This window comes from Erythrolamprus reginae, chromosome 5 (genome assembly GCF_031021105.1).
Source record: "Erythrolamprus reginae isolate rEryReg1 chromosome 5, rEryReg1.hap1, whole genome shotgun sequence".
Classification (NCBI taxonomy): Eukaryota; Metazoa; Chordata; class Lepidosauria; order Squamata; family Dipsadidae; genus Erythrolamprus; species Erythrolamprus reginae.
Genome location: NC_091954.1, coordinates 4,038,472 through 4,056,529, shown reverse-complemented (window position 1 = coordinate 4,056,529; position 18,058 = coordinate 4,038,472). Strand labels below are relative to the sequence as shown.

Genomic DNA, 18,058 nt, shown 5'->3' with positions numbered 1-18,058 from the left:
ACCATCTCCATTCTTCCATGAAAACCACTCGTCAGACAATGATTCACTCGTTCTTTTCAGCCCTCCGATTAAAAGAAACAGCAACCCCTTAAAGCTCACCAAAAGCCCTCCAGGACCCTTGGGAGGCAAGCAAGCAAGCTAGTAGAACAAACCATGTCCTAACTCACCCAAGACAACGGAATATTTGCACCACATCCTTAATTCCTCCTAGAAACCTTAGCTTTAAAGAATTCTAATCACCAGGCTAAAAAAATAAGCATTTATCAATAGCGTTTAGACTTATGGACTGTCCCCATCAATTGCATCTTGAGTCAGGCCTGACCCTCGTGATCCTACCCTGCCTCACCCCCTTAATTCATCCAAGCACACGTCCCCAACTTTACAGATCTCTCTGGACAAACAACACTAGTTCCCTTGGGGTAGAATACTGGAATTGTGTAAACAATCGGTGGAAACCACCATCGCGGTGGGAATCCATCATGAGTAGGGCGGACAGTCCAGCAAGTGGTCAGTTGGTCTCCGCCCATATCAAAACATGGCTTGTTTGGCGTGACCCTTAAGGAAGGAATCTGCATCCCGCCACATAGACCTAGGGATACAGGTTTTATGTCCATACATAGACGGGAAAAGTGTTACATTCAGTTAAAGGAAAGGCATGTGATTAAGTTAGGCGATATTGGCGACGGATGAAGGTTCTCAGACGACAGCTCCTCCTTCCCTTCAGGATCTTCGCGGGTTTCCTCATTGAACACGGCGGCAGTAGTAGCCCAGGACTTTGCATTTCTCGCAGAGATGCTGAGGGTGTTCTTTGCTTTGATCCGAGACGTCCAGCCCGTCAGGTTTTTCCAAGGGTCTCTGCATGGTGGGAGCAAGCACAGAGATTAAGCCCAGCCCCACATTTTTTTTGCTGCTACACCCTCTGAATCCATGACAGATACAAGAGTCTTTTTTCAAGAAGCAGCTCAGGAAATAATAATAATAATAATAATAATAATAATAATAATAATAATAATAATAATAATCTCTTTTGTTGCCACCCTTGGCTTTCAGCACTCGCTGAAGTTTCATGAGTTGTGGAAAAGTTGACAAACTCCATAGCAGAGTTGCGCTTAGGACCTCTGGTGGCCACCATCCAGCCATGGAGGCGTCTTCAACCTGGACATCCCTTAAACCAGTGATGGAGAACCTTTTTTTACTCATGCGTGAGTGCCCACACCCATAATTCAATGCCTGGGGAGGGCAAAAACAGCTTCCCTTGCCCCCTGAGGCCCTCTGGAGGCCGGAAATGGCCTGTTTCCCAACTTCTGGTGGGCCCAGCAGGCTCGTGTTTCACCCTCCCTAGGCTCCAAAGGCTTCCCAGGAACTGGGGGAAGGCTAAAAATGCCCTCCCTCTTCTCCCTGGAGGCTCTCTGGAAGCCAAAAACACCCTCCCAGAGCCTCTGTACGAGGTGAGCTAGGGCAACGGCTCGCATGCCAGCAGATATGGCTCCGCGTGCCACCTGTAGTGCCTGTGCCATAGGTTTGCCATCACTGCCTTAAACGTCTACTTCTACCCTCTTTGGAACCCCATCCGTACCTGCTTGTGAGGATAAACATTGATATGGCATTTAATACATTCTTGTCCCATGTTGGCCCACGAGTTCCCGCTCATCCATTTTCTCTTGCATTTGGGGCACTTATATTCTCCAAAGCAGCGTTTCTTCCCTTGGTAGGGAGTCAAACCTTCTCCTTTCGGACGAGCCTAAGAACAAGAAAGAGAGAAAAAGAGGGACCACGCTTACTGAAGGCCAGGATCGAAAACAAAGAGGCATTTTGTTTGCTGATTATATTAACATAAGAACAAGAACAGCAGCTACATTATTCCTTACGGGACCGTCTTCTGCCACATGAATCCCAGTGACCAGTTCGGTCCCACAGAGTCAGCCTTCTCCAGGTCCCGTCAGCCAGACAACGTTGCTTGACGGGGCCTAGGGGAAGAGCCTTCTCTGTGGCGGCCCCGGCCCTCTGGAATCAGCTCCCACCAGAGATTCGTACTGCTCCCACCCTCCTCGCCTTCCGCAAAGAGTCTGAAGACGCACTTGTGCCGACAGGCCTGGGGACATTAGCCATCAGCCCCTGCCTATGAATGAATGTTTGTTAAATGGAATGTATGTTTGGTCTGTTAGAAGTGACTGGTTTTTTTAATTAAATTGAGGTTTTAGAGTGTTAGTTTTAGTTAAATAGTGGATTTCAGATTTTGCATTGTTCTTTTTATATGCTGTAAGCAGCCCCGAGTTCTCAGAGAGAGGCAACATATAAATCCAATTAATAATAATGATGATGATAATACTGATAATGATGATGATGATGATGATGATGATGATAATAATAATAATAATAATAATAATAATAATAATAATAATAATGGGTTCAGTGCAAATCTCTGGGGGGAGCTGATTCCAGAGGGCCAGAGCCCTAAATTAATATTAATAATAATAATAATAATAATAATAATAATAACAACAACAACAACAACAACAACAACAGTAGTAGTTGTTATTGTTGTTGTTATTAACAAGGACAATCGGTTTGGAAACTGAAAGGAACATTCAATTTGCTGAATTGTTTGTCTTCTGTAGCTTTCTTTACCTATATTGATGGGTGATAGATATAGATAGATAGATAGATAGATAGATAGATAGATAGATAGATAGATAGATAGAGACAGACAGACAGACAGACAGACAGACAGACAGACAGACAGACAGACGATAGATATAGATTGATAGATAGATAGATAGATAGATAGATAGATAGATAGATAGATAGATAGAGACAAATAGACAGACAGTCAGACAGACAGATGATAGATATAGATTGATTTGTGGTAGGTAGATGATAGATAGATAGATAGACAGACAGACAGACAGACAGAGAGACAGACAAAAAAGAAAGAATAAGAAAGAAAAAAAGAAAAGAAAGAAAGAAAGAAAGATTTAAAGATACCCTGCCAGCAGAGGCCCGATTTGAACAAAACAGACTGAAAAATACTTTCCTTTGATCAGTTTCAAAGTCGGAGTCGAAACAAAACTGGCCTTCAGAGATTGTTAAACGATGGAATTTCTTTGAAGGCCATTCCAACTCTATGGTGCATTTCAAAAGATGGCTGCTTCTATTTTCTCCAATTGCCGGAAAAGGCAGCGGAGCTTTCCCTTCCTGCAATTAGCCAGCTTTCTTCCCCTTTTCCATGGCTTCCTTGGTCATTTCACCCTCAAGGGGTTGGGGGGAATATTTTTGGCTGCTCCACTTTTCAGCCACGGGATATTTGTGCTCAATGCAAAAGTTAAAACCCTCGGACTTTTTTACCAGTAGGTCCTGCCATTCCTTCGCATTCACCAATCATCCCCCCCCCCCCCCCCTGCCGCCTTTTAGCTTTTCTTATCCATGTATTTGTTTTATTATCCATTTTCTGGAAAACGTGAATCATATCTTTGATGGATCTGATGATCTGCGTGGGCGGATATTGTTATCTCTGGCGGTTACAAAATTCCCTAAAAGCTCTAGCTATTTTGTAATTGTTTGGGGTTCTATGTAAACATAATAAAATTAAAATCCTGGCAGCGTAAACATTTCCTTTAATTTTATACAGATGCACCCATTATTGAAGATAATTCTTAAGGGTTTATTCCCCTCCTTGTGGAGGTACACAAAACTGGTAGAAAAAATTTGGTCAGGAATGCAGAACTGGTAGAAAATTTTTGAATTTTGTTCTTATTTTTCCCTTCTGGGCTCTGGGTATAATAACAATAATAATAGTAATAATAATAGTAATAATAATAATAATAATAATAATTTATTGGATTTGTATGCTGCCCCTCTCCGTAGACTCGGGGCGGCTAACAACAATGATAAAAACAACATGTGACAATCCAATAATATAACAACTAAAAACCCTTATTTATAAAACCAAACATACACACAAACATACCATGCATAACTTGTAATGGCCTAGGGGGAAGGAATATCTCAACTCCCCCATGCCTGGCGGTATAAATGAGTCTTGAGCAGTTTACGAAAGGCAGGGAGGGTGGGGGCAATTCTAATCTCCGGGGGGAGTTGATTCCAGAGGGCCGGGGCTGCCACAGCGAAGGCTCTTCCCCTGGGGCCCGCCAAACGACATTGTTTAGTTGACGGGACCCGGAGAAGGCCAACTCTGTGGGACCTTATCGGTCGCTGGGATTCGTGCGGTAGCAGGCTGTTCCGGAGGTAATCTGGTCCAATGCCATGTAGGGCATTGAATTGTGACCAAAAACTGATCGGCAGCCAATGCAAGCCACGGAGTGTTGAAGAAACATGGACGAATCTTGGAAGCCCCACGATGGCTCTCGCAGCTGCGTTCTGCAGGATCTGAAATTTCCGAACACTTTTCAAAGGTAGCCCCATGTAGAGAGTGTTGCAGTAATCAATATGTTTTTCCTATCGCAGTCAATGACGTTGAATGTGAATAATAATAATAATAATAATAATAATAATAATAATATATTAGACTTGTATTGCACCCTTTTCCAAAGACTAATTTTGGAAGAGCTGTGTATGAGTATGTGTGTATATATACATACAGTTTATATAGTAGATAACGTGTGCCTGTGTGCAATATGTATCTACACATGTGGAATATATACATAGAATTAAATAGTATATTTTGGATGTTCGGTAATAGTAAATAGAGAGGGAGATTGTGTCTCTTTGAGGCGAGGCGAGGCCGGGCACCCTAATCCTAACTCAAGCTCTTGACGTGAGTGATGTCAAGTTGGCCACCTTTAAACCAGTCACATGACCTTTAAGCCACCCCCTGGTCACATGATTGTAAAGCCACTCCCACCTGGTCACATGGCTGGTAAGCCACGCCCACAAAATAAGCCATGCCCACAGTGTGGTAGTAAAAATATTTGCAGCCCTTCACCAAGGAGACCAGTCTATTTCTTTCCTAGATGTCTTGCTTTGCGCCTACTAAAGCAACACTCTGGGTGTAATAAACCTTGTCTTAAATTTCCACTCTCCTGTCTCCCCGCACTGATGATGGTATCTAGTTTGGTAGTGAATTGTCAGAGGACCCCCATTTCCAATCGAATTACACTTTTTAAAATGCCAGACTTTTCTTTTTCCCAGAAATTCTGGACCAAATATTCCTGTAATTCTAAATCTCTTTTCTTTTTTTTTTTAAATATCTTTATTAATTATTAACATAATTATTAAGTTTAAAACAAATACAGAACAAAAACTAAAGACAAAACCAAAACATATAAACATAAATTTGCCAACCTACTTGTCGGCATTGCAACTACAGCTTTCTAACTATTATTTTCTGTATTCATTTATAAGAATCTTGGCCGTGTTAATCTCTTTTCTAAGATCCCAACAGCAGAGATATAGCTCAACTCGGAGCCTCCAATCGGAGCCTTCTCTTGGGCATCTATTTAGTTGATCTTGTGAGATGGGTGGATCCTAATTTATAGTGTCATTTATTCATTATTCATTCATTCATTCATTCATTCATTCATTCATTCATTCATTCATTCATTCATTCATTCATTCTATGCCAATTAATTGGATTTTATCTGAGAAACAAATCCTTTCCAAAATGATAACTTCCAAATTTTCCATCCTAGGTACACCTTCAAACATACTCACTGGAGATCTTATTCCAAAATACCACATTTAGCAGTCGTGACTGTGAAAGTCACAAGAGTGACTTTCACAACAACACAAGAGCCCACAAGAGCCCACAACAGATACAAGCTTAATATTAACCGCTCCAAACGTGACTGTAAAAAATACGACTTTAGTAATCGAGTTGTTGAAGCATGGAATTCACTACCGGACTCTGTAGTATCATCCCCTAAGCCCCAACACTTTACCCTTAGACTATCCACGGTTGACCTCACCAAGTTCCTAAGAGGTCAGTAAGGGCCGTACATAAGTGCACCAGAGTGCCTTCCGTCCCCTGTCCTATTGTCTCTCCTATATCTCCTATATCTTCTCTTCTATACCTATATCTTTTTCTGCTATTCTCTCATAGTTATATTTCACTCCTTTATTTTCTCCTCTATTCTTCCTTTAATACATTCTACCTGACTATACCCTCTATAACCCTCATTGTATATTATTGTGTATTGGACAAAACAAATAATTAAACAAAATAAATAAAAAATAAAAGAGATCTCGGAGTCTTGGTGGATAACCAACTAAATATGAGTCACCATATGCAGCGGTGGCTAAAAAAGCCAACACAATCTTAAATTGCATAAACAGAGGGATAGATTTCAAGACTAGAGAAGTACTAATACCACTATATAATGCCCTGGTCAGACCACACCTGGAGTACTACATTCAATTCTGGTCACCTAGAAACATAGAAACATAGAAGACTGGCAGAAAAAGACCTCATGATCCATCTAGTCTGCCCTTATACTATTTTCTGTATTTTATCTTAGGATGGATCTATGTTTATCCCAGGCAGGTTTAAATTCAGTGACTGTGGATTTACCAACCACGTCTGCTGGAAGTTTGTTCCAAGGATCTACTACTCTTTCAGTAAAATAATATTTTCTCATGTTGCTTTTGATCTTTCCCCCAACTAACTTCAGATTGTGTCCCCTTGTTCTTGTGTTCACTTTCCTATTAAAAACACTTCCCTCCTGGATCTTATTTAACCCTTTAACATATTTAAATGTTTCGATCATGTTCCCCCTTTTCCTTCTGTCCTCCAGACTAGACAGATTGAGTTCATTAAGTCTTTCCTGATACGTTTTATGCTTAAGACCTTCCACCATTCTTGTAGCCCGTCTTTGGACCCGTTCAATTTTGTCAATATCTTTTTTGTAGGTGAGGTCTCCAGAACTGGACACAGTATTCCAAATGTGGTCTCACCATCGCTCTATATAGCAGGATCATAATCTCCCTCACCTTCTGGAAAAGGTACAGAAGACAGCAAACAAAACGATAAAGGACTAGAAACCCAAATATATGAAGAGAGGTTGCTGAAACTGGGCATGGATGAAAAGGAGGGCCAGGGTGGACATGACAGCAGTATACAGATATTTGAGGGGTTGCCACAGAGAGGAGGGGGTCACACTGTTTTCCAGGGCACCAAAGGGCCAGACCAGGAGCAATGGATGGAAACTGACCAAGGAGAGATTCAACCTGGAAATAAGGAGGAATTTCTGATGGTGAGAGCGATCAACCAGTGGAACAGCCTGCCAGTGGAGGTTGTGAACGCCCCAACACTCGATATATTCAAGAGGAGATTGGACTGCCATCTGACTGGGGTGGTGTAGGATTCCTGCTTGAGCAGTGGGTTGGACTAGATGACCTACAAGGTCCCTTTCATAGAAACATAGAAGACTGACGGCAGAAAAAGACCTCATGGTCCATCTAGTCTGCCCTTATACTATTTCCTGTATTTTATCTTACAATGGATCTATGTTTATCCCAGGCATGTTTAAATTCAGTTACTGTGGATTTACCAACCACGTCTGCTGGAACTTTGTTCCAAGGATCTACTATTCTTTCAGTAAAATAATATTTTCTCACGTTGCTTTTGATCTTTCCCCCAACTAACTTCAGATTGTGTCCCCTTGTTCTTGGGTTCACTTTCCTATTAAAAACACTTCCCTCCTGGACCTTATTTAACCCTTTGACATATTTAAATGTCTCGATCATGTCCCCCCTTTTCCTTCTGTCCTCCAGACTATACAGATGGAGTTCATAAAGTCTTTCCTGATACGTTTTATGCTTAAGACCTTCCACCATTCTTGTAGCCCGTCTTTGGACCCGTTCAATTTTGTCAATCTCTTTTTGTAGGTGAGGTCTCCAGAACTGAACTTTCAACTCAAACAAACAAACAAACAAACAAACAAACAAACAAACAAACAAACAAAAATTGTTGGTAACTTGACCCAAACAGATCAAGGACCCACAAGTGTTAAAGTTTGCCAATATTGTAGGCCTCTGGCATAGATAAGCTTGTCTAGCTTTTTGATCATCATCATTGAGATTTGGGGGGTGGGAGGGGAGGGGAGAAGCCCTGAAGCATCTTTTCTTTGGCAGAGCTTTTAATGGAACAGCTGGAGTTGTTCCCAAGAAAACCAGAAATTTCCAATGCAAGGAGCATTTCAGCAAAGCAGGGAAGAAGACTGTGATCAAATGATTGATGGTACTTTTCAGCCAAGGTATCTGGAAAGCACCTTGAAAGAATATCCTGAGAAATATATCTTGAGAAAGAATATCTTGAGAAGGACCAGACATGAGAGCAGCCTTCCAGTATCTCAGGGGTGGCCACAAAGAAGAGGGAGTCCAGCTATTCTCCAAAGCACCTGAGGGTAGGACAAGAAACAATGGGTGGAAATTAAACAAGGAGAGAAGCAACTTAGAACTAAGGAGAAATTTCCTGACAGTCAGAACAATTAATCAGTGGAACAGCTTGCCTCCAGAAGTTGTGAATGTCCCAACACTGGAAATTTCTAAGCAGATGTTGGATAACCATCTGTCTGAAGTAGTGTAGGGTTTTCTGCCTAAGCAGGGGGTTGGACTAGAAGACCTCCAAGGTCCCTTCCAACTCTGTTGTTGTTATTGTTGTTGTTATTATTATTATTAAATAAAAGAAAGGAGAATAATAATAATAATAATTATTGTTGTTGTTTATTTATTTATTTTATTTATTTAGACTCAGGGCGGCTCACAACACAATAAAACAGTTCATGACAAATCTAATAATTTACAATTTAAAATATTTTTTTAAAAAACCCATTATTAAGCAGACATACATACAAACACACCATACAGAAATTGTATAGGCCGGGGGGAGATATCTCAGTTCCCCCATGCCTGACGACAAAGGTGCGTTTTGAGGAGTTTACGAAAGGCAAGGAGGGTAGGGGCAGTTCTAATCTCTGGGGGGAGCTGGTTCCAGACAGTCGGGGCCGCCACAGAGAAGGCTCTTCCCCTGGGGCCTGCCAACCGACATTGTTTAGTTGACGGGACCTGGAGAAGGCCCACTCTGTGGGACCTAATCGGTCGCTGGGATTCGTGCAGCAGAAGTTGTTGTAGTTATTGTTAAATAAAAGAAGGGAGAATTATCACCATCATCATTATATTATTATTATTCTTAAAACCCACCTCTGTCGTCAGGCATGGGGGGGACTGAGACATTCTTTCCCCCTCGGCTTCCACAATTTATGTATGGTACGTTCGTATGTATGATTGGTTTTAAAATAAGGGGTTTTAGCTTCTTTAGTATTGGATTGTCGCATGTTGTTTTTATCACTGTTGTTAGCCGCCCCGAGTCTACGGAGAGGGGCGGCATACAAATCCAATAAAAAGAAATGAAAATGAAATTATATTATTATTATTATTGTTGTTGTTGTTATTATTATTATTATTATTATTTTATAAAACAAAGGAGAATCAACCTCTTTCCCAAAGCATCAAGAAGGCCAGACAAGAAGCAATGGATGGAAACCAAACAAAGAGAGAAGCAAACTACAACCAAGGAGAAATTTCCTCATGGTGAGAACAATCAGTCAGAGGAACTGCTGGCCTCTAGAAGTTTTTGGTGCTCCATCAGTGGGGGTATAGGCTCTGCTGCTTGGACTCGAAGACCTCCAAAGTCCCTTCCAACTCTGTTATTCTGAAAAGTCCAAATGGCAAAAAAAAGACAAATAACCTTCCCCACCGCCCTATTTTCTTCAACCACTGGACACATCGCCACAACACGATATAACGGTCAGTAACGGGTTGGCGCCGGTATAGCTGGGATCGGGACTCCGGTGGCGGAAATTTAGATGCACATACATCTCCGTGCCCCCAATGCGTGCACACATGAGATTTGGCTTGTGCGCATGGGCAGCACGTGAAATCTCACTCAAGGATGCTCCTGCGCATGAGCCTTCCCCGATTGTCGGTGGAACAATGCATGCGCAGAAGCAAGAAACCGCCAAAAGTCGGCAAAACCTTGTGCGATATTTCACTTGCTGTGCATGCGCAAAAGCCAAATCTCATGCTAACAGATGTGCGCGCTCCCCCCTGCGACGATCCCGGAGGGCCAGCTGGTAAGTGGGACTCCCACCTGATAACCGTGTCTCAAGACTCACGCTAACTCGTTGTACCCCAAAGCCCTCCCTTACCTCGTCAGGAGATGAAGCCCGTTTCTTGGAACGTTTGCGGGCGGGCATGGTGCGAGTAAGCTTTTTGAAAGGTCGCCTTCAGAGAAGAAGCTGGAAGAAGTGGGATTTAGTGGGAGAGAAGGCACCCGAGGAGCTCCAGGAGAGGGGAGGCCGCAGGATTTCAGACCTCCGGAAGAAAGTCTGAAGCTGTGGAGCAAACCGGTGGCTGGAGAATCCAAAAACAAGCCACAGGCAACCAAGGAGATACCAGCCCTGGTGTTTGCCTCTATTTAAAGGTTCTGAAGCCAAGGAAGCTAACAGGGAGAAGGGAGGGAGGGAGCAAGGAGGGAGTAACTGAAAAGGAACCGGGCACAAGAGAGGAGAAATGAAAGTGAACAACTTAAAGACAAGCCAGAAGAGAAACCAATCAGGTGAGGAAGGCAGAGGAAAAGGAAAAGGAAACTTAGGAAGAAACAGGGGAAGGAGCTGGTAATAAGAGATTTAATGATATAGATAGATAGATAGATAGATAGATAGATAGATAGATAGATAGATAGATAGATAGAATGATAGAATGATAGAATGATAGATAGATGATAGATGATAGATAGATAGATAGATAGATAGATAGAATGATAGATAGATAGATAGATAGATAGATAGAATGATATAATGATAGATAGATAGATAGATAGATAGATAGAAAGATAGGTAGATAGATAGATAGATAGATAGATAGATATAGGTAGATAGATAGATAGATAGATAGATGATAGATAGATAGATAGATAGATAGATAGATAGATAGTAGATGATAGATAGAAAGATAGATAGAAAGATAGATGGATAGATAGATAGATAGATAGAAAGATAGATAGATAGATAGATAGATAGATAGATAGATAGATAGATAGATAGATAGATAGATAGATAGATAGATATTATACATAGATATACATATATATAGATTAAGGTGACCAGACGTCCTGCTTTTAGTGGAGCAGTCCCACTTTTGAATGATTTGTCCCGCATATCACCTGCTTTCCAAATATCCCGATTTTTTAATGGAACGGGACGGCAGCGGCTGGGGGAGAGCAGGAGGGGAGTGTCCAGGGTGCTTCGGAGGATCTTCTCCGGGTAACCCCAGGGCTCCTGAGCCAGACTGGACTGGGCGGGCTAGACCAGGGAAGCTTGGAAGGGATGCCGTTGCTCGGGCAGAAGCCGCAGCTGCTCAGCACTGCAGGGACCCCTCGGGGGCGTTTTAAGGCTGGGAGAACTTTTCTCCAGCCAACTTTTTCCCACCTCGCCTTGGCCTGCCGCTGGTCTGCTGTGGCCCTGTTTCACCCCTTCTGCAGCGCTGCCCCCCTCGGGCCCTTTGCATGGCTGAAGCTTTGCTCCCAGAGCGTGAAGCCCGTTCGGTGACTTCCTGTTCACAGGGAGCCACCAAGAGAAAGAAGGGAGGAGTGGCCGGTTCTGCTATGGCATCGATCGCCCACCGCTGGCATACTTAATCGCCGGCTGCTCCCTTCTCTTCAAAGCGGGAAGCTGCGGGGAGGAACCAGACGGAGAGATGAAAAGGTGGCCAAGAGCAGGCGGACGTTTTCGGGCACAAGCACGCACGAACGTGGGAATAGGGGGTGCAGGCCTCGCCCAAGGCTTGGGTTGCTTAACCCTAAGGTTCTGTCGACTCAGGTATTCAAAGTCCTGGTTGCCCTCTGCTGATTGCTAGCAGTTCAGCAGTTCAAGTCCCATTGGCTCAAGATTGACTCAGCCTTCCATCCTTCCGAAGTGGGTAAAATGAGGACCCAGATGGTTGGGGTCAATATGCTGACTCGGTAAACCACGGAAGCAGGGAGTGATTGTGAAATGGGACCCTCAGAGGGGGTCATGGCAGACAGACGATTAGGAAGCAATTCATCATCATCCTTATCTTCACTGGATTCTGATGAAGAAGCAGTTATAGACGCACACATGCGAAGGGCCATGAATAGAAGGGAGAAGCTATATAGGTATTACAAGAGATAAGAGAGTTCACCTGTGGTTGGGTGGGGTTCAACTAATTAGGGCTGCTGTTAAATGGGCAGCGGGCCGGCCTCTCAGTATGGAAGAGTCCTCAGAGAGGGGCGGCATACAAATCTAATTATTATTATTATTAAGATTATCTGTTCGTGTTAGTGGATGTGGCTCGACTCTCCGGATTCTCCAAGGACTATGAGCTTTGATATCAGGACTCTGAACATAAATCATAGTTAAACATGTGAGTTGGACAACGTCTAAAGGAGAGTAGCTGTGACGACTTCACAGCTACTTGTTAATTGCTTTGAGGGTTGTTGTTTTTTTTGTTATTTCACTGCATTCAAGTCTGGTTGCTTTGAAAGTGAGCCCTTTGACTACAAAAAGGGGGCTTTGCTTCTATTTTTCTGTGGATAAAGAAAGTATTCTTGACTTTTCACGTGTGTGTGTGTCTGTTTTGGCTACCTTTGCATTTAATTAGAGGTTCGTGCAGAGAGCCGGAAGAATAGATGGGCTTTGGCCTGATTCAGCATGGCTCTTCTTATGTTCTTATGAATAGGGTCTCTCTGATTGGGCCATTTGGACCAGCGTTTTGCAAACTTGGCAATGTTGGTGTGGACCTCTTTGCCAAAGTCACAGACAGAAACCTATAGAGGTGAGCTAGAACTTGGAATTAAGGATAATTTTCCTGACAACAATTAACCAGTAGAATGGCTTGCCTTCAAAACTTGTGGGTGCTCCATCACTGAAGGTCTTCAAGGAGAGATTGCACAGGTTTGCCAACTCCCAAGGCATCAATTTCTTGCATCAACTCAATTCTCAGGGGGTCTTATGGCATCAGTTAAGAATTCCAGGGATCATTATAGAGTCAATTAAAGCTTCCAAGGGTAATTATGGCCACAACTCAAACTTTCAAGGATGATTTGGTGTCAGTTAAGGTTTCAAGAGTCCCTTGAGGATAACTCATGCTTCCAGAGATAACACTGGGGTCAAATAAGGTCACAAAGTTATTTGAGGTCAATTCAAGCTTCCAGAGACAATTCTGGGGTCGGTTAAGGTTACAAAGGTCATTTGCAGTAAACTCAATATTTCAAAGGTAATTCTGGGGTCAGTTAAGGTCAAATCAAGCTTCTGAAGGCAACTCTGAGGTCAATTAAGGTTACAAAGGTCATTAGAGGTCAATTAAGGTTACAAAGATCATTTGAGGTCAACTCAAGATTCCAGGAGTAATTCTGGAATCAGTGAAGGTTACAAACTTCTTTTGATATCAACTCAAGGTTTCAGCAGTAATTCTAGGGTCAAGGTACCAAAGAATATATGATATCAACTCAAGCTTCCAGGGGTAATTTGGGGGTTAATATTCCAGGTGTCATTTGAGATCAACACAACCTTCCAGAGGTAATGTTGAGATCTTTTAAGGTTCCAACTGCCACTTGAGGTCAAAGCAAGCTTTTAGTGGTAATTTTGGGGTGAATTAAGGTTGCAGCGGTAATTGGATGTGAACTTAAGCTTCCAGAGATAATTGTGGGGTCATGTAAGATTCCAGGAATCATCTGATAATTCAATCATGGTTCCAAGAGACCTTTGATGTCAACTCAAGTTTCCAGGGGTAAATCTGGGGTCAGTTAAGTTTCCAAAGGTCATTTGAGGTCACCTCAAGCTTCCAGAGGTAATTTTGGGTCAGTTAAGGTTCCGATTCCTTCCATCTAGTTGCCATCTGAAGTTCTGCAGGCTATATCTAGTAGCCCCAAACTCCACTCTTACATGGCAGAAATAACCAAAATGAACCCAAATAATTAATTTTGCACATTTAGTTCTTGAGTCAAAAGGGACTGATAAAAGCTTTTTCGACTACAGAACGTACCTCTTCCTAATACGGTTTAGCAGCTGCCTTACTGCCCAATGGGAAAGCGATGCAATGAACCCCAAGTGCTCGCTCCTTTCTGCTGTTGTGGTTGGCTCTGGCCCAGCTCCTGCCCCAGGGAATGGGGAGGTGGATGCAGGGGAAAATTCATCATGTCACAGGCCTGTGTTATTGCCGACAGAATCAGATCAGAGTTTAGTTTCCTCGGACGAAGAAGAAGGTGGGAGTGACTCGGCAGAGGAGGGCTTGGCACACAGCCCAGGCAGTCAATCTTCCTTATCTTCCGTTGATTCAGATGATGACATTTTGGACCCACGCAAGCACAGAATTATGCGTAGAAGAAACCAAGTAAGAACATATTACAGGAAATAAGGGAGGCCACCTGTGTTTGGGTGGGGCTCCAGTAATTAGGGCTGCTGCTATAAATAGCAGCATGTGGGTTTGGCCGTTGTGGAAGAGTATCTGATCGGAGTTCGTCAGGAATCTTGTGTTGCTGGACTTTGTTGCTTTTTTACGGCTTTGAAACCAAAGCAGAGCAATGTGTGTGTGTGTGTGTGTCTCCCTTCCTTGGAAGAAGAAGGGGTGTGAAGTTTCTTCACAGCTGCTGGCTAAGTACTTAATGACTGCTTAAGGGAAATTGTACAGACTACCCGGTTGTTTTGGGAAGAGTGCTCTTTGCAATACAAAAAGAGTGCTTAGTTTATTTTGAATTTTGTGATAAAAAACATTGTTTTGAATTTTCAAACGTGTGTGTGTCTGAAATTTGTACCCTTGAATTTTTGGGAGGCTCCTATCAGAGAGCCCGGCAGAACATCTGCCAACTTTCTTTCAGAAACCAATTCTGAATATGAGCCGGGGTGGCGCAGCAGGTAGAGTGCTGTACTGCAGGCCACTGAAGCTGACTGTAGATCTGTAGGTCAGCGGTTCAAATCTCATCACCGGCTCAAGGTTGACCCAGCCTTCCATCCTTCCGAGGTGGGTAAAATGAGGACCCGGATTGTGGGGGCAATAGCCTAACTCTGTTAAACAGTGCTATTGCTAACATATTGTAAGCTGCCCTGAGTCTAAGGAGAAGGGCGGCATAAAAATTGAATGAATGAATGAATGAATGAATGAATGAATGAATGAATGAATGAACGAACGAATAAATAAATAAATAAAATAAATTCTCCCAAAGACACATGTCTAACTGTCCCAATCCCTTCGATAAATGAAGCCAACAGACCTAAGCCCTTGTTCCATTTCTGGCCTTGATTGAGGATTACACCTCTGGGTTATTTTAGTCTTCTATTTTAGTCTTCTACTCCCTCTGATCCTTTCTTCTCTTCTTCCATAATTAGAAGAAGAAGAAAGAAGACGAAAGAGGAGGAGGAGGAGGAAAAAGAGGAGAAGAGGAGGAGGAGGAAAAAGGTGGTGGTGGTGGAGAAGGAGGAGATGAATAAGGAGAAGGGGAAGATGGAGGAGAAGAGGAGGAGGAGGAGGAAGAAATTGGTGGTGGAGGAGGAGGAAGAGATGAAGGAGGAGGAGGGGGGAAGGTGGTAGAGGAGGAGGAAGGTAGTGGAGGAGGAGGAGAGGAAGAAGAAGGTAGTGGAGGAGGAGGAGGAGGAGATGTAGAAGGAGGAGGGAAGGTAGAAGAGGAGGAGGAGGAGGGAAGGAGGAGGAGAAGGATGGTCTGAAAAGACCATAAGAAACATCTGAAGGAACAGGTGTGCTTTGGAGGAGGTAGAGGCAGAGAAAGAGAACCTAGCCAAGACAATGCTTGGGGTGTTTTTATGCCACCAAGCGGACAACCTTTCAAAGGTGGCCTTGTCAGGGTGGAATCTCCATCTGATTCTTTTTCTCCTCTCTTTCCTGCCCTCCCCCACCCCGAGTTGACACCCCTCCTGTGCCACACGGAAATGTCATCCATTCTTTGAGGCCCGTTGGCCTTCAGTGGGGACAAAGGCGGCATTTATTGAAACAGGGGCGAGCTTTGTGCGTCTGGGCTTGCCGAGTGGGCCTGGGTCTTCTCGGGTGGGAGAAGGCTGCCACTCGTCACAGAGACTGGGCTGAATTCAGAACCACAGAGTGACGGAGACAATGCTCAATTTCAATAGCCCCCCACCCACCCCAGGCAACATAGCTGGTTTTTCCCCAAAGTTCATTCGAAACATTTTGCAGAATACAGTCTCAATTATTATTTCAAAAGGACGGAAAGACAGAAGCAGGAAAGACTTGGAGACGTTGCATAGTCCCAACTCTTAACCATGCTGTCATCAAGAGCCAAAGGGTTGCAAGTACTCTCTTCCACACACATGTGGTAGAAGTTGAAGTTGTTGCTCCAGAGCTGTTCAACTCTTGATGACATGGAAATTCCTTGGGAAGCTTTGTCCTCCCACCTTTCTATCTCTTGCCTTCCCTCCTTCTCTTCCTTCTCTTCCTTGCTCTATTCCAGTTTCTTTCTTTCCTTCCTTCCTTCTTTCCTTTTCCCTCCTTTCCTTTCCTCCTTCCTTAGAAACATAGAAACATAGAAGACTGACGGCAGAAAAAGACCTCATGGTCCATCTAGTCTGCCCTTATACTATTGCCTGTACAGTATTTTATCTTACAATGGATATATGTTTATCCCAGGCAGGTTTATATTCAGTTCCTGTGGATTTACCAACCACGTCTGCTGGAAGTTTGTTCCAAGGATCTACTACTCTTTAAGTGAAATAATATTTTCTCACATTGCTTTTGATCTTTCCCCCAACTAACTTCAGATTGTGTCCCCTTGTTCTTGTGTCCACTTTCCTATTAAAAACATTTCCCTCCTGGACCTTATTTAACCCTTTCACATATTTAAATGTTCCGATCATGTCCCCCCTTTTCCTTCTGTCCTCCAGACTACACAGAGGGAGTTCATGAAGTCTTTCCTGATACGTTTTATGTTTAAGACCTTCCACTATTCTTGTAGCCCGTCTTTGGACCCGTTCAATTTTGTCAATATCTTTTTGTAGGTGAGGTCTCCAGAACTGAACACAGTCTTCCAAATGTGGTCTCACCAGCGCTCTACATAAGGGGATCACAATCTCCCTCTTCCTGCTTCCTTCCCTCTTTCTCTCCCTCCCTCACTTCTCTTCCCTTCCTCCACTTCCCTCCCTCCACTTTTCTTTTTCCCGTTTTTCCTCCCTCCCTCCCTCTTCCCCTTCTTCCTCCTTTCCTTACCTTGTTTCCTTCTTTCCTTCCCTCCCTCCCTCCCTTCCCCTTCCTTTCTTTTCCCCTTTCCTTCCTTCCTTCCTTCTTTCCTTCCCTCCTGTTCTGTCCTGCCGGATCAATTATTATTAGAAAGCAAACCCATACATGCTGGAAACATTGATCAAGGCAAAGGGATTATTATTTATACAAAGTCTATATATTGTTTTTATTACTGTTTGTTAGCCGCCCCGAGTCCACAGAGAGGGGCAGCATACAAATCCAATAAAATAAATAAATAAATAAATAAATAATAAATAAATAAAATATATATAAATAAATAATTAAATAATTAAATAATATAAAGTCCAGCAAGAAATAAGTGAACTCTCAGGCCTTTCAGGCCGACAGCATTCCCGTCTAAGGAGCATAGACAAACAGTTTGGGATGCAAGCCAGCTAGAGGCATAAATCTTCTCTGGAATTTTTTTCACTTCGCTCGCTGTTCAGGGCTTCACCAACTTCTGTAAAAGCAGGAATCAAAATCCATGGAATCAGAAGCAGTCTCTTGAGGCACGTCTTCACGATGAACGTTGTCATTCATCCCCTGCATTGTTTCCTATCCCTTTTGCACCATTAGCTAATCAAGTTCTCAAAGTGGAAAATTGGGATGCTTTCAAATGACTGAGATGGGCTAAGATTACAAGGGTTGGTCTACGATTCATCCTTCCATAGTTCCCCCTCTCCCCCCCAAAAAAAGAACTTAGAGCCAGTGATGGGCTCCTACAGGTATGGTCAGGTACGCAGAACCTGTAGAAAAAATTTGATATTTTTTTTTCCTTTTCCCCCCTTCTGGGCTCTGGGTATGTTTTTCCTATCGCAGTAAA

At 43.1% G+C, this 18,058-nt stretch overlaps 1 protein-coding gene across 1 annotated transcript in view; it reads right to left on the bottom strand.

Moving 5' to 3' along the window:
- Positions 1 to 241: 241 nt before the first annotated feature.
- ZCCHC24 (zinc finger CCHC-type containing 24) overlaps positions 242 to 18,058 on the bottom strand; it is a 137,995-nt gene continuing 120,178 nt past the window's right edge. Inside the window, exons 3-4 of the mRNA XM_070752008.1 lie at positions 1,577 to 1,741; positions 242 to 855 (exon numbers count right to left, since the gene is read on the bottom strand). Coding sequence (XP_070608109.1) covers positions 742 to 855; positions 1,577 to 1,741 — 279 coding nt within the window. The 3' untranslated portion in view covers positions 242 to 741. The remainder of the gene's footprint in view (positions 856 to 1,576; positions 1,742 to 18,058) is intronic.